Genomic DNA, 17,967 nt, shown 5'->3' with positions numbered 1-17,967 from the left:
AACGATTGAGACTCAATGTGTTACTTGGAGAACGATGATAATCAGCCAAAAGGCTCAAGCCAGCTAAGAGCCGAATAAACCTTTTTAAGTAGACTGTAATTCCTCAATGGGTTACTGAAACTAGTGAGAGACAATAAGCCTCCAAAATGAAACCTCCACCACCTTATTTCACACGAGCACTTTAATGTAGGAGATCAAAGACATCACTTACTGATGTAAAATGTGTTGTTATTCTTCCCACTGTAAAAATGTTTGATTACAAAAAAAGTTAAAACAGGTAAAAAGTAGGTTATGCAGATCACAAGTTTATTTTTGTTATTTATGTTGCCCCAGTGACATTTATTTCTCATCTCCTTTAGTATTCATCAAAGCCAATAAAACAATTATACACTGAAACATCACCATCAAATACAAACAGTGCAGTTAACCAACCAGGACATCATCATTACTCTATTTCTACCATTTTTCAAGGTCTTATACTCATGTTGAAATAATTTGACTAAACTGGAGGACCTGATCAGACAACTGGATTGTGAGGTGCCAGTGCAAATTCCTCTCACTCACCTTCATCTACTGTATTTGTCGTAAACACGAATGTGATTGGTGTGAAAATAAAGAGAAGAGAAACGCTCAGCCAATCAGGAAAGAGTCTTTGTTCTGAGTTGAAAATAAAGCACTTGAAGCCCAACTGTTGCCTGGAGACACAGATTGTAGGCAATTATGGAGCCAGATTATAGTGGGGGAAAATAGGTGATATTGTCATTGGAGCACAGATTTGAGCACATGTGTGGGTGTGTTGTTGAACATGTGTTCAACTAAACAGGCTGTGCTCTGGTGGAAATATGTGAGCATAAAGAACAGTCAATGATTCTTTGAAAGCAAACACCGTCTTGAATGTCCTTTCACAAATAAGAAATAGATTTTCTGTGTGAATCATGCATCACCACTGCCTTGTTGATTTTGAAACAAAGAAAGTACTCCAATATTTAAACAAAGTACACAACTATTAAGTCCACTACTTTAAAAATGAGCAGACAGAACTGAGAAAAAATAGAATAAAATAACTATCAAGAGGGAATTTAAAATATCAAATCATCTACAATTAGCCTTCAAAAGTCTGCTCTCCTTCAGTGTTGAAGAATACATTTCACAATGTATTTTTCTAAATACAACACTAGTGCACCTCACAAACAGTCTATGACCAAAAAATACATCCCTCTTCTGTAGTACAAGGTCTCTGGTAAAAGTCTTGGGGCCTCATACAAACATATTCATTTTGATTTCTTGGAAATAAAGTACACTGAGAAGAGGTTGTGCTCCCTACTCTTGAATGCAGTCTAAAGCTCTTGTTCATGTGTTTCACGTTGTTTGTGCAAACCAAATAATTCTGATATCCCTTTGTGTCATTTTAACATCATGCCATCTTAGAACAGAGGTATGACCTGTAGCTCCAGAGCCACACACTGACACACACTCAGCGCTGTCCAATCAACTCCCCTGCTGACACAGACCTTCAGCCTAATCAATATCTCAGCTGCTAGCTCAATACCAGCACGACTTATTATTAAACCTTTGTCGCTTTAATATAGAATACTGACCTAACGTTCATGTCTCCAACAGGCTGTGTAGGAATAGAAAAAAGCAACATTAGCTTATGCTTGTGAAAGAGGTGGAGCCAGATGCTAGGTGAAATACTGCCTGGAAGACTAGCAGGTTAACTACTGAAGCTGTTGCACTAATTGCTAATTGCTAATGAACTGGATTACCACTTGTAATTCTATTAATGTTCTCTGTAATGCACTATAAAAGTGCATTAGCTCCTCAGTGTAGCTCAGTCTTGTGCCGGACAATATGTTCAGACAGATTGTTGTAAAATAACTACTTTTTTGTAAAGCAGCTTTTCCTCAAACAGAGGAGATACTTCAAATTTGACTTTGACTGTACCACAGAGGTAACTAGGATTGTTTCCTTTTATGACTCTCTCTACCTTCACTACCTTAAGGGTTGGTTCTGTAAAATGGCTTACACATGACTCTTTCAAAACGTATAGTTTTTTTCTCTGTGCTTTTGGTCTAAATGTGATAATATCATCAAACAACCTCCATTTGACAAATTGACATGCTAAAATAGTCAGTTAACCACTAAATGAGGTCCAATGACTTAAACAAGAGCCTGTGTACCATGTAGATATATATAGATCACTTTAAAGGAGTGGGCTGAACATTTTCCACTGTTGACAGTGTCACAGGTATTTTACTCTCCTCTGTACCTGGTAGCTTTGTGACTACATCACCAGGAAACCTAAATCCCCTCCAGTTTGACCCAGACTCTTCTGTCTTTTCCCCCGGCCTCTGTCTGTAGAACATCCTCTCTTTAAAGTTGGCCCTTGGGAGGATCCAAACGACAACCCCCATGGCTGCCAGGGCTGAGCCAAAACAGGTAAGCCAGATCCCAGCTGCAGAGCTGACGTGCAACCCCCTGTTGAAGCTGACGGCTTGGGTGTCCACAAAGAACAGGTCTCCCTCTCCGAATGATTCAATTTTGTGGGGAGTGGAGTAACCGACTGATAGGCTGGCAATTCCTGCAGTCAGGATCAGTAGACCAAAGGCCAAGGACACCTTGAAGAGGAGGGACAGACATGATAAAGGAAGTGTACATTTTTGCAGCCCTGGCCTTATTAGCACAGCACTTTTTACTCCCTGCTAGGAAAGGTCATTTTGTTGTTTGTGATACAGAAATTCAAAAATTGGCAAATGTGCAGAGGGCTTAAATGCATAAGTCACCTTCACAAAATACCATGACACTACTGCCTGCAGTTCATCATGCTGAGAAAACTGTTTAATATTCACTGTATGCACGCTAGATGTTAGATGAGTACACAGAATTGATTGGCGGTATTGCACTGGAAAAACTCATCTCAGGCAGGAGGAAACAAGCAGTCAGTCTAAGAAGGATTTGTCCACTATGTCTTTGTCTAATAAGAAGGAAGGACTCAAACTCAAATAAGGTACAATACAAATACTAACCTTTTTTTAAATCAGTCTTCATAAAATACTGCATAGGGGTTGCATACATTATTTTATAATTAATTAATTATCAATTAATCACTGTAAAAAAAGACTAAAACATTAACTGGTAAAGGTAATTAGTTTCTGGTTATTGTTAGTTGTTAGTCAGCAAGACATTATAATAGTTCATGTATTGAGCAAAATAAAAAAGGCTGTTTTGTTGCTTTTGGAACATTTTTGTGAGATCTCCTGAACTTTAATTGTTCATTATGCATTTTACCCTGCCAACAGTAAAACCTTCAGTCACTAAATAACTTGAGGACCATTTGCAAGCACTCAACCTGGCTAGTACGCACATTTGTTTAAGAATGTATGAGCTAAAGTCTGCATGCAATTTAGGCTGTGCAAGATCTACAACTGTAATGTCATATGAAACAACTTAAACTTTGTTACAGGGTCATTCATGTACTGAGTAAGCATACAACTAACTGAACTATTCTAATAGCAGCAGTCGTAGTACTTTTGTTAAGCACATTACAGTGAATCAATCTATGTCTCTCCAACAATAAGCCAACAGCATGATGAAGCACAGTAACCCGGTCAACATGAAATGTTTGGTTCTGAGATGTATTGCCCACAGGGACTTTAGAAAAACCCACTTCTCATTATGTATCTGAATACATTAAAAAAAAGAAACATTATAACCATGTGTAGGAGGTAGAGGGCAAATCCAAAAACAATTTCAATTTATCAAATGTTTCTCTGAATGACTGATCAATTCTAGCTCTTGTTTTTGCCCTTTTTTCATTGCTTTTTATTTCTATGTTTTTTTTTATTATTAGGGTCAATCCATTTTCTCCTTGCTGATTCTCATGTGACTGAGCACTTGAGGTTTTGTTAACATCTGTGTTAACAAGCAGCTTAAACTAACTATAAAGGTTTAAACATATTTTATGCTTCCCAGTACTCTGTTCAGGAATATCTGAAATAATACACTACCAGTCAAAAGTTTGGACACACCCTCTCATTCAATGTTTTTATTTATTTTAATCATTTCCCACATTGTAGATGAATACTGAAGACATCAAAACTATGAAATAATATGTTTTTGCCATAATATGGATTACAACAGTAGTCAGATAGGGCTATATATTGTGTGCTAACCCTACCTCTGAACAACACAACTGATGGTCTCAAACACATTAAGAAGGCAAGTCATTCTACAAATGAACTCTTGACAAGGCTCATGTTAATTAGAAACCATTCCAGGAGACCACTTCATGAAGCAGACTGAGAGAATACCAAGAGTGTGCAGAGCTGTCGACAAAGCAAAAGGAGGCTTCTTAAAGAATCTAAAATATAAAACATATTCTGTTTTTTTAAACACTTTTTTTGTTAATTATATAATTCCATATGTGTTCTTTAATAGTTTTGATGCATTCATTATTAATCTACAATGAAGACAATAATTAAAATAAATTAAAACCATTAGATGAGAAGGTGTGTCCAAACTTTTGACTGGAACTGTACACCTGCCTGGGTAATGGGAAACTTTTTGAACAGAAAGACTAAATGACAGACAGATAAACCTCGAGGCTACCGGCCACTGATGTCACTGCATCTGATAACAGGTAAAATAATTTCTGTGAACAGTAATTGTATTTACCATGTACCAAATCTGTACATCAGTGACTGATTTGTCTCAGCATAAAGGAGGAATATAGAAATGAAAAGGGGAAAAACAATATTCATTGCTACCAAAAAATGTGTAAGAAATTGCTCTACACACTGTTGACAGACACAAACTGACTATTCAACCAGGTATCTGATATACCCATGCTTGTACTCATGCTTTCCTTTGACATTGATTGCCATTGCAGTTTGGCTTGATTACAGTTACTAAGATTTTGCACCAGTGAATTTACCAAATTAAGGACAGGGACTTAAGAGGTTCAAAGATCTTGTAAAGACAGTTAGTGAATGTAAACAGGTTGCAGGGTGTGGTTTCTGTACCTTCCAGACGGCTGAGTTCGACCATAAGGTTGACCTCTGGCTCTGGACGAACCCTTGAGCATCCTGGTCTCTCTCCCATACAGATGATGAGCACTCCTCGTAGAAGTGGTGCAGATAGGAACGCACCCCAAATTGAAGACAGCTTGAACCTGCCTGAGGTTGTTCCCATGGGGACCAGATTACCAGAGAGAACAAATCCTCTGTGATATGCAGTGAAAGCTGGCATCGCTTATTTACATTAGAAGAAAACGCTAATCACAGACTGAAGTACCTACAACTGAACCAATATAGCACAACGGAAGAGGACAAAGTAAGACTATATGGGATGGGGGGAGGGGTGTGTGCATTGAGGAGTGGTATCATGTAACAAGACATAAAAGAGTAAAAAAAACTGACAGACTGACTTGGTAATGATCTAAGTTGATTAATAACACAAAGTGCTGTTGTGAAGTATTTCCAGAAAAAAAAGATTGTTATTATGTTATTATGTGATTTTAAACCATTACTTAAACATCAAACAATCCCTTTCATTTAAGGCAAGTCTTCTGGCTTTACAATAATTCACACCTCCAATTACCTCTGATGGTTCCTCTCAGTTTTATGTTGTCTGTAGATCCAAATCAAATAAGTCAAGATCATCACACGAGGTAACCAAAGCTCACCTCATTCTCGTAGGATTCCCCTCCTGAGCTAGGGACACAGGCTTCAGGGCACAGCGCCATCCCACCTCACTCACCTTGAACACCTACGGTAAGAGACACAGACGAAAACCTCATGTAATGCATGTTCACAGTACTGAATAGGTCCATATGTGCATATGTCAACTGCTGTTGCAACACAAACACTGTTTATCTGCAGAATATGGATTTCCCTCAATAAAAGCCTTCCTCCCATCAGAGACGGCTCATAAATCTTGGCCTGTGTCATCAGGTTGCTGCAATTATAACTGCTGGATGTGAACAATTGACGGCTAACCTGGCCCTGGTGTGGCTCTTTTACCACCCACGTATGAGTCACACGGATGTGAGTGCGTGCTCACTCTGTTCTTTCTTATAGGCATATTCACACACACCTCTCTGTTGTTATTCTCCTTAGGTGGTTTGATTGATTTCCCCTCCTTGCCTTCAGACTGTTTCACTTGGTTGACACACATGTTTGATTTCAGTCTGTTCCATATGATATGTTTAACCTGACTGCAGTTTGAAACGTAACCCTGAAAAACAAATCATTTATCACAGGATGAGAGCACCCTGCACATGTTATGATAGGGTTTTACCCTCTTCTCAGTGCAAACTGATTGATCTCACAGCGTGAGCTGTTATAGCTTTTATGAGTCCATGTGATTTTTGATTATAAGCCCTTGTCTATTAAACATCCAAAAAGTTCAACTTTCCATGCCACAGACAAACAAAGAGTAAACAAAGCGAAGAGTAGTTTTCAGTTGGCTGTCAGGAAAAAAACAACTAGTGCTGCACATTTACAGAAAAATACCAAATGTTCTTAGAAAGAATGACTTTACGTCTTAAAATTTAGTACATCCAGGTTAGCCTTCCACAAATGTATAAATATAAAACTATTGATACGGCTTAAACCAGTTGCCTCACACATTTTTGATTGCGACCCTCTAGGAAACTCAGTTTGTTTTATTTTTCACGAGAAATGTTTGACTTTTTAAGATTCTTACATTATTTATTACCTAGTCTTATTATACTTTTAAAAAGAAAGTTGTTATACTTATGGTAAATTAAGTGTTTAATTGATATCTATATATTTACCATTGACTGTTAGTCTGAAAACACATCAAACTCAGTGTAAGTTTTGGCGTTCATGATCATAGAATATAGTGTTGAGCCTCATATAGGGTACAGGCTTTATAAGGCCGCTGTCCATGGTACTAGTGCATTTGCCCAAACTTCTCTCCTGTATGTAAGTACAGCGAAAAAAACGAATTCAAACCTCTTCTCTATCTGATACCTCAGCATCCCGAAAATATGCATCACAGTTTCTGTACTGTCACAGACGGATCTATATGTCTTCCCATATTCATTCTCTCATAGCATACTTATACGAGAAGCTAGGCATATTGTGATACATCTTTGAATGTAATGACATTAACTCAGCGCAGATATAAACAGACTCGCAGCTCTGGACAGCAGTGAGTCATCGCAGCCATTCAGACGCACAGTATCACACTTTCCTCCATCGCTTTTCATAAACAGAGACTCAGTTTCTAGTTGTGTTTTATCCAAAACTTCGACCTTCCCTTCGTGTTCCAACCGGATTTACACCCAGCGAAAGACTCGGTCTTACCCCTATCCGGAGTGCTCGCTCTTCTCACAGGGAACCCATGAGCCGACGGACCGGTTGATATCTAACGCTCCCGCTGATGCGAATCAGTTGAACTGAGCATGCGTTAAGCTGGAAGGGAATATGTGTACATCATATGGATACGACATCTGGCTTTTAAGCAGTCTGTCTGTTAAAATTAAAACTAAAATAACTTAACTATTCAGGTTAAAACTAAACGCAATGAAACATATTACAGACAAAGTACAACAGGAAAGAGAATGAAACATGATATTACAATTACAATTACAATCACGCATTACAATTATCTTGACACTTAAAGCTCCTTTAAGGAGTCTTAATGTCACTGACTGAAATTAATATTGATGCCCTTTCATGACTTTAAGATCGGCAGAAAGATTGACCTTATCTCCATATGAAGTTCATTTTGATGTCTTAATCTGCTGCTGTGGGTTGGGTGTCATACATGGACAAAATCAAGTTATAATAAGCAGTACTTTGTCAAGACAATGGTCGCCAAAATCAACAGAAAAAAGAGAGTCTTTAACATTAAAAGGCCCCTTAAAAGCAGGTGTAATGCTTGTATGTATAATATGAGACGGATAGGGGGGAATTTACAGCTAAATCCTTATTCTTCCCATTTCTGAAATTCAAGATCCTAAAATTCAATGAAATGAATTCAAGTCTTGAAGACCATTGCTTCTTGTTGACAAATAATGTGATCAATGAGTTAACACATGGATTGCACCTATTACCAACCAATGGGAGCCATTGCATTGCATGCGTTCTTTGGTAAAAGTAACTATGTGAAGTCATCATTCCTCTGAAAGTAAATAAACAAAGTAGGTTTTACCAGATGTTGCTGTTATAGGACCAAAATGAGCTGCTCACTTTGTTCTTGAGGATACTTGATTCTAACTACAGATCTTTTATTGCTTACTTTTTGTACCACTTAGTTACCCATTATTGTTTTCCTTTTTATGCACAATTATTGTTTTATTGTTATTAAAACCTTTGTTTTAATAATGATTATTTCACATAACATTTCACTGAATTAACTGTATGTAAAGATAGTGAAATGTTACAGTGAAAAATTACAAAAAAATGTTTTCATTTTGATGGGATGGTATTTTCAAAAGAAGTATCAAACAAATCAGACTTAAATATAATTTCTGTATGGACCCGTTTGGCACAGAAAAACAAAATCCAAATTTAAGTTTGTCTTCAATGTTCAATGGTCTCTGGGTTTTTATTGATGAGTCTGTTTTAATTCTGTCATCAACAATAAGAAAAATGTTGGAATTAACATTTTAGTAACTATTGAGTGTTTACTATCCATCAAATGTGACATGGAAGGTAACTTGAATCAAGGGATGAATGCAGCTATCAATGACATCAAATGCCTCTGGAATGCAAACTTGAGAAGCATTTTAGCTCTTAAGAGAAAACTCTCATCAAAGACTGACTGCAAGGCATGGTAAGTAGTTTAAACAATGGTAAAGGACCCCCCCTTTGATTTATTTTTTAAATGAACACTACCACAACATTTGAAATGGAGGCAGAAAAGTACTACCTTTTTTGAATGTTTTTAGTCTCTGTGTGAAAACGATTTTTTTGCAGTGCATAGATGTGCTTGTGTGCATGGGGTAAATGGTTCATCACCATTGTGTATTTTTAATTTGGACACAGTATGGTAAGCCATAAATAATAGGAAACACACACACACACACACACACGCACACACACACACACACACACACACACACACACACACACACACACACACACACACACACACAGATTTTCTCTATCAGAAAGAGAGAAAAAAATCCATGGTTACCAGTCTAGCAGGTCAGACAGAGGAAGTCAGTACAAGGTGTTGATTGGCCATTAGATTATTACACTTTCCCCTAAGACAATGAGCAAACAGCACCTTTTTCATCTACCGCTTTCAAAAGCTGTTGACGAGCATTATCAGTCATTTCAGCTCCATGCTTTGCTGCCTTTATTACTTTCCTCCATTCACCAGCTTTGGAGGGTTATCCTCTGGTGTGATAAATTATGTATTGTGCTTGTCTGGTATCTTAAAATTAACCTGGGCATCAACCCACACATGCCTATAAAGGCGCTGTCAATATCAAGGAACATCCAAGCCATCATGGTAATTAGCTGTGAAAAGCTTTTCATTTATTGGCCCATCAAATAGAAAGAGTGAATCTTTTTCCAAAGCCACAATATTTAGGTTTGATGACTAAGCTGACAGTTTGAGTCTTTCATTTTCTCCACCTGTCTAATCCCTGTCAGGGTGGTAGGGACGGTTGGTGCTATTCCAACATGCACTGGCAGACACTTTTTTGATAAGTTGCAGTTCAGTGGAGTGCTAATCCAGCTATACTGTAGTTACACACGCTGAAGGAATATTGATATTCATCCTTGTGTCCCTGTTCTCTTTTTATTTTGAAACACTACTTTTACATTTGAAATATTCAGTTGTTGAGCTTAGCGGATTAGTTCGACTTTTTAGAAGTGCGATCCAAGTTCTTGCAATGAATTACATAAAACTCAACACCACTCTTGAATCTTAATATATAATACATCTCTCAAGTCTGTGCATTAGATATGTTGCCGGAGCTATAACTGGTTAGCTCACCTTACTACCTGGCCTTCTACTCATCACCAGGCTATGTTAAGTACTTGATTCTGATCAGTCAGAACCCCTTGACGACCCCTTGACCACGGTGATTAATTCTGCATAACAAGAGTAAAGCCAGAGACTAGCAGTTTACACATATCAAATCCATTTGTGGAAAAGAGTTCTGGCACATTTTACCTCTGCTCGTTGACGCTGAGGTAACAACGCAAAGCAATTTAGTTTCTGTTAGCATCATATTTGTAAACAATGGTGGAAAAATGTTAATTTCCATTAGCATGCTACATTATTAAGCTAAAAATATGGATATTTTAACGACAGATCCCAACCTGCATTTCAGACAAGGGCAGCAGGGCTGCTGAGTGCATCTCTAAGTGGTAGTAATAAGAGCAACAGTGTAAAAAGTTGTGACTTTTGTCATACATTTTCCAAGGTGTGTCATCTGCAAAGCTTCGAGAGGGAAAGCTGAACTAGGAATAAAGTCAGCATTCAACCCACTCACCTTGTGTAACGTAACTGTTAATGAAAATGTTCAACTTAATGTGAATGATAACAAAAAAGCAGGCGACAAATGTTCTTGTAGAAGTCCCATTCACCCAGTACAACATAACCTTCATGTTCAGTTAAATGATCATTATATTAGAATAATAATGTTTTCCAGTTTTGTAGTGTGCAAACTGGAAAATAATGATTTTCAGGACTGGTGACTCAACTTGGACTCAAGCACTAATAACTCTGACTTGTACTCGGACTCGAGCTTTAACTACATGAGGACTCGAGAGATAGAGAGAAGACTTGGTCTTTTATATTGATATAGACTGTTTTAATGTTTGTTAGATTTAAAAACGTTTGTGAAACATAATTTATTCAGTTTAGAGCGAGGGCTGGCTCGGGTGTTCACCTGCATGTGTGTACACTTGCCATCTTGTTAAGCAACAGTTCCTGTCAGGATCAAGGGACTCTACGAAACCTTCATTTTGCTTTCAAATATTTTACAGTAATTGCAAGCAAGAGCAGAGCAACATGTTGAATATGTAAAATGACTATTGAGGAGAAGACAGAGACAACCTCAAACTGGAACAGACATCTGTCCAAGATGCACCCAGAAAAGTAAGTGAGATGCTGAACAAACATGGACTGTTACAGATTACGTTGCTGTGTTAGCAACGGTTAAACTAAAGTAAGCTAACTGGCTGCTGTCTTTATTTATATGTTAACAATGCAGACATGACAGTGCATTTAGCATCTCACTGTCTCACTCCTCTTTTCAAACACACTGGCTATACTTGTTTATCAGTAGCCTATGATATTTTTTTCTTTTATCTCAAGCCTGGAGGAACTTATGGATTCTTCAAATGTGTACCAGCACCAAAGGTTTGTTGACTCAAATATGTCTACTCATCTCCCTTTTCCATATATATTTTATATTTTTTGGTAACAAGATGATAAAATAATGTATCATAGGTACAGAAAAACCTTTTAAATTGCATAGTCAAAGTCAAGGTAAATTTAAACTGCTCCATTTGTTACACAAGAGCAGCCGTTGCAGGCACTCCATGACCCAGTTATGTGTAAACCTCAGATCTTCTGTTTTTTTTTTTTATCTTAGCTGTGCTTTTAGTGAGCATACAATTTAATTGCACGATAAAGCACAAATTTCTTCCCATTGAGTGTATTTTATGAAGCGGAGCTGCTGCAGCACTGCAGGCAGGGTGATGGGAGTGCATAGTTCAGAAGGTCACTGAGTGTGTTGGTGGGTGCTGGGCTGAGGAAAGGCTGCGTTACACCACGCAGAGCGTCAGATAATGGCACATTAACATGAATAATGCATGCCATGTTGACAAGCCAAGTGAAACGCACTGAGTCTAAATATTCTATAAGGAAAGAAATTCATAGAATAGGATTGCACTTTGGAAACTAATGGGCCGTCAGGTGTCACATCCTATGACAAAGAGGCAGAGGAATGTGTGCATGTGTCTGTGTGAATGAGTTTATATGGGCCTGTACGACTTTATTGCGTGTTATTTTTCAATATACATTCTTTCTCAGAAAACCTTTTTACATATAATATGTGGGATTCAATCTTGTCACTTTTGTATTAAATGGGAGTCCCTTTTTTCTTTGTATCTTTTTTATAAATATTGTTATTAGTGAATTTGATCTTCACACTGTAATTAGATTTCCAGATAAAGAGACCCTGATGGGGGGCGGCTATGGCTCTGTGGTAGAGCCAGTCAGTTCTCTCTCAATCGGAAGGTTAGGGGTTTGATCCTAGGTCCTGCTGTCCACATGCCAAAGTGTCTTTGGGCAAGACAGCTAGACCAAAACTGCCCCCTGCAGCTGTGCCATCGATGTGTGAATGGGTAACGTAAAAGAACTTTGAGTGGTCTGAAAGAGAGAAAGTGCTATATAATCACAGTCCATATATATATATATATATATATCTATATATCTATATATCTATATATCTATCTGTCTATCTATCTATCTATCTATCTATCTATCTATCTATCTATCTATCTATCTATCTATCTATCTATCTATCTATCTATCTATCTATCTATCTATTCAATTCAAAAGGCTTTATTAGCATGGAAAACATACGTTGACATTGCTAAAGCTTAAATAGAAATAAAACACAAAATAACAAATCAAATATCTATCTATCTATCTGTCTGTCTGTCTATCTGTCTGTCTGTCTGTCTGTCTGTCTGTCTATCTGTCTGTCTGTCTGTCTGTCTGTCTGTCTGTCTGTATGTCTGTCTGTCTGTCCGTACGCTGTCTGTCTGTCTGTCTGTCTAGTAAACGGTATTACCTTGCTGACTTCATCTTTGCATCTGAGACAGATTGACCCACTTCCTTCGTAACAGACTGTGCCTGGAGGGGAGACTGTTTACGACATAATGCCGCTGCAGAGCTGACTGGTTCAGAGGTCCATCTCAATGAGTCCCCCTACCTCCCCGTCTTCCCTCAAGTCATTAGAGTGGCAGACAGCAGACACAGGGAATGGATGGGTTTCATTCCAACGTGGCACTTCCAAATGTCTGATCATTCAAGGTCACATAAAGCAGATCAATAAAGCTACACTGATGTATTGGGAAGTGGATTACATGTGCATGTCTGGGGGTTTACACAGACACACACCTGCACAAGGTCAGACACAGTGTGTTATTTCAGTCCCCAAATCTGACACTAGATGTCAGTGGAATGCAGCACAGGGCTGTTTAAAAGCTTAAGATCATAACAAGTTCCTTTGTTTCCTTAGTCTTTGAAGACAGAAAATATCATTAATATCTATTTTTATTAAAAACCTGATATGTGTACAACTACTTAAAGGAGATCCTCAATACTGGTATGATTTATGAGAGGTAAACGTGTGTGTTATTTTCAAATGAAGCCATTTATTGACTGTTGTGCTATGTATACTCCAGGAAAAAATACTCTGCTTTTTCTGCTCTATTACTCATAGAAACTGGAGTTAGCTTGTCATGTTTGTCACTGGAAGTATCTTTGTTTATGTGATGCAACAGAACAACTATATGAATATTTATAAGTCCTGTGATGGTGTTACGCATTCATTACCCCCATACATCTGCTTCAAACATACCTTGAATGCACCAGTGGGTCCCACGAGGCTAAAGCGTGTCATCAATATGAAGCTATCTCTTAGGATGGTGTGTGTTGTCACATTAGGAACCGTCAAAGGACATAGGAGTACAATCATCATACAATTCATGTGTTTTAGTACAATCACATTACAACACTGAGATATTATTGTATTTTTGTAATATATCATAATTATTACATAGATCATTATTTTAACTAGTATAGCTAATAGAGAGCAGATTTCATCTCATTCGGAGTTGGCATATATAAATTCTATCCAGCACATCCCCACCTCCATCCCCAAAAAGTCATTAATGTATCCTCAAGTAATACTATCACATGACTACATTCCTCTTCACTATCTAATCTAATTCATCAGCCTAATAGGTCATAATTAATTGTTCCATTATTAATGTAGTGATGTCATACCTACATGCCTGAGGATGAAATGATATGCCATCAGTAACGCACCCTGAAAGCACAGGGTGCATAGGCTGGATGTGGCAATCATAGTTTGTGCTTTTGCCTTGGTATCGGCGCTCGGCTGTGTCAAAAGCTCATCACAGTCAACCATCTACAGATCAAATTTATCTCTGGTCTGCGTGACCATGTGATTACTGATGATTACCTTGGGTCAAAAGGTTCCAACATCATTGAGGAGGATATTAAACCGCAGTTGGACATGAATATTTAACTGTCTCATTCTGGTGATGCACTCTCTTTGGCTAACTTGAGCCAGAGGAGATAATGATTAGCCTTGCAGACAGGGCTAACGACCTGGGATGGATTAGAGTGGATAGCCATTGAATATGCCAATGACATGGAATGGACGGTCTCAGTTATGTAAAGGAGTACTGCACAGGCTTTATAAAGTATGAATGAAAGGGAAATCACAGTCGCTCAAGATACGACGTGAAGAGACTGATCATACACTGACTGTATTAAACACTCAAACATTATAGCTTCTCTTCTGTGTTTGATGCTTACATAATTCTGGAAACTAGTTTTCAGAAAACAACGGATGTTACTAAATCAAAAAGGACCAAAATAAAAGCTCAAAAATGTTTCATTAAGACCGAAAAATCTCTTCAAGCGTTTATATTTGCAGATAAGACTTTTAAACCTTGTCGTAAAGCTTATTTCCTTTACCTTTAGTGGTTGAATCTTAAGCTCATTCTAACGTGGTAATATATTACACCAAGTTCTAGTGAGGCAATATGCTTTGCCATAGGCCATAACATACACAGATCTGCATCATAAAAACACAATGTCTGGAGAGCTTCAGACAGCCATTAGGCGCACATTATCCCAGCAAAATCTGTCTCAGAGAGATATATAGAGACATATTCATACTCATACATAAACAGAAATTTGTATTTTATCCACCTTGCCAGTGCTGGCTCTGTATCATTGTCAACCATCTGCCCCTTTGTTTCAAGCAGCATTGTAACCTTTCACAGAGTGTGTGTGAGTGTGTGTCTGTGTACGTCTGTAAGTGAGCGTGTGTTATCTCTGGCGTGCATACACGGGTTTATAGCCAGTGTGTGTTCTGTCTGCCAAACGTCCATTTGGTTGGGGAGTATTGCCAAGGTGAGGTGGAGGTCAATTCTACACAGCTGAATCATTGGGCAACACTAAGCTGCCAAGTCTGGCACTGCGAAGCACAACACAATGTCATCATCTGGGGAAAAAAAATCAAGGATGGTGCTTTAAAATGTTAGGGGTGATTCAAGATTTTATTTTTCACCCTCTATTTTTCTTATTTACATTTACTTCCCCGACAGATTGGGTTCCAGCCTGAGCTTGAATTGAAATAAAAACGATATTTCCTTGTCTCTCTTCACACAGACTTGGCGGTAAAGGCTGTATTTTTATATTTTTCTGTGTGAGGCCAAAGATGCACAGTCCCCACTGAGCGTGCCTGCTTTCATCCTTGGATCTGATCAATAATGGATGGAACTCCCACAGCCTCGCAGGCAGGGATTGCTTGGAAAAACTTGGAAAACCAGCCTCAGTTCTGCCAGCCCTGGAGTGTCACACTGGAGACAGGGCCGCGCTTGGCCGCCAATTAGCATCAACATTTTACAGTCGCTCACAGGGTGCAAATGTTTGGAGGCATGCTCAAAGACACATAGAAACACACAAACACACAGACACACACACTGACAGACACCTCTAGAGAGTTGCTGACCTACTCCCCTAACCACTTTATTGATCTGTGGGCCAAAGATGTGAAAGCCTATTGAGGTCATCATTAATGATTCATCATATCCAAAAAATGTCAAATGTGGCTTGGGAGTATAAACATGAATGCTTCTGATGTTATGGACTAATAAACATGTGAGGGCTTTGAAGAAATCCTTTATGCATGTATATAAAACATACATGTGAGAAGAGAGGATGCAGAAAAAGAGATGGCTACCAGATATAGGGTGATGAAACCATTTCATCATGAGTGTTCAGACTCTGTCACTCACTTTCCTCTGGATTCCTGCACAGAGCTATATGTTATTCTGAATTATCTTCCACATGGTCCCGTCTCTGTCCTCTGCTTGGCATCTCAGCATTGTGAATAGGATGACTTCCAATGGAATCAATATACAAAGAGTACATGAAAATATATGCTCAAGACTTTGCTTACATTGTGCTTTAAGTCGGTGTGGTTGTCCTTTGATGAATATTCAAGCACACAACACACACATACACATATACATATACATACAATGCATTAGCTACTCTACTACCCACATATGTTTGCTGTCCCTCAGGGATTTTAAAAGAGAATAGCAGCCATGCACTCTGAGACGGGCCATGGACATAGCTTTTCAGACCTTTAATACATCCTTACTCACAACAAACACACTGGGATACCAAATAACCTCAGAATCCTCTGTCCTATGGCCTCCATGTGAGGGCTCCCTGTAGTTCTCAGAATGACATGATAAATTCACAGTTGTTTCTTACGGGACTGGCTTCTGATGGTTCGATTATTTGTAGCTTTCCCCCACAGCCTTGCACACAGATGCTTCAGGGTCCAGTAAAGAGGTCCAATCAAATCTGAAATACTAGGGTTAGAATTTGTAGGTCAGGCCAAGCTCAGGCCAGCCTTATGTGGGAGCCCCAGACAACAACCAAGCTGGGATCATAAATCTGGCTTTGTAAGGTGGAATTTGCTCGGCTCTCAAGACTGATTTTCCTTTGAGGGGATAAGACATTTCTACCCCTTCTTATGCTTTGTAAGTTCCTCCCATCGTTCCTATTGAATTTTCTTGCATGACAGTCGCCCAATGCACGGAGAAAGAAAACTGCAAGCTAGCAAAAAGGGATGGTATCGATGCCCACTGAAGAATATTCAAACGGATTGGTAGAATATTCTCTATGGGGAAAGAAATACATTCAAAGTGATGCTAGGTCTCAGGAAACTTATAACTCAGGAAACCTTTTTCCCCTTTAGCAGATAAAACCTTCTTCTAGCATCAGACCCAAATTACAGTTTAGGTCAAACTCTGACTCAAGTCACAATTACCAAAGCACTATGTGAGTCGAGGCAGACTTGGAAATAATTGCAGACTGCAGCAATACAGTAATATATAATGTGGGCTCTTTCGCTCAAACTGGGCTCTAACTTCAACTCTGTGTTCCATACACAGGCCACACTAATGTTCTTTGCATGAAGGCAGACACTGTTAGAGTCAAAAGACAGCCCTATTAGACCAATATAATGAGTTTACGTATGAGTAATGACCACACACTTACTCACACAGGGAGCTCTCTGCACATGGTTTCTAATCAAGTTCTTCTGCTGATCCCAGTACAGAAAAGTGTGCAATAATTTTGCAAATCCGGATAATTATTTTGAGTAAACATCTCCTGCATATGATGTGCTGTACCATGTTTACAGGTATAGCCAACGCATGTTTAACATAGGACAGTTGCAGTCATGCACACCAGTGAGATCTTTTTCTGATCTACCACTTGTACAATACTGGCTTGAAATGCCATAATGGCCCCAGCTGTGATGCAGTGTATGTGCTAGTAGCGCATCAGTGCCTTTAAACACCTCAGCCATCATTCTGCAGCACTGGTGTTTATTTAAATGGATTTGGCCTGCTTAGGCTGTAAAGAGAGAGGGCATAAAACACTGAGGGCTAGTGAATTACCAGCAATAAAGCTGCAAGCCGAGCCTGTTGACAGAGTTAAGCTAAGGTGGGCCAAACTAGGCCATGCAGGACTACCAAATCCCCAAGCTTGCCTCAAACAACAGACTGAATTCTTGCTAATTGTCTCTCCTTGTCATGCCTATTTACTCAAGCCTCACCACTCTCTCTGCTATAATGGATTCAGGGGCCTGACAAGCCATGTTTGATTGATTTCTCTCCCTGA

The 17,967-nt window shown here is 38.7% G+C and overlaps 1 protein-coding gene across 3 annotated transcripts in view; it reads right to left on the bottom strand.

Annotated features, from left to right (window-relative positions):
• Nucleotides 1-285: 285 nt before the first annotated feature.
• nrsn1l (neurensin 1-like) overlaps nucleotides 286-17,967 on the bottom strand; it is a 123,769-nt gene continuing 106,087 nt past the window's right edge. The window contains exons 1-4 of one of the 3 annotated variants that reach the window (XM_034705676.1): nucleotides 7,332-7,438; nucleotides 5,684-5,766; nucleotides 5,022-5,174; nucleotides 286-2,618 (exon numbers count right to left, since the gene is read on the bottom strand). In XM_034705676.1, coding sequence (XP_034561567.1) covers nucleotides 2,199-2,618; nucleotides 5,022-5,174; nucleotides 5,684-5,743 — 633 coding nt within the window. In that variant the 5' untranslated portion in view covers nucleotides 5,744-5,766; nucleotides 7,332-7,438 and the 3' untranslated portion in view covers nucleotides 286-2,198. Of the gene's footprint in view, nucleotides 2,619-5,021; nucleotides 5,175-5,683; nucleotides 5,767-7,204; nucleotides 7,242-7,331; nucleotides 7,439-17,967 lie in introns of those variants that run through there. The other 2 variants (XM_034705678.1, XM_034705677.1) reach the window with 2 other exon arrangements.

The sequence above is a fragment of the Notolabrus celidotus genome, chromosome 16 (assembly GCF_009762535.1).
Source record: "Notolabrus celidotus isolate fNotCel1 chromosome 16, fNotCel1.pri, whole genome shotgun sequence".
NCBI lineage: Eukaryota > Metazoa > Chordata > Actinopteri > Labriformes > Labridae > Notolabrus > Notolabrus celidotus.
The sequence above is the reverse complement of the archived record's forward strand: the minus strand, read 5'-3'. Positions and strand labels throughout refer to the sequence as shown.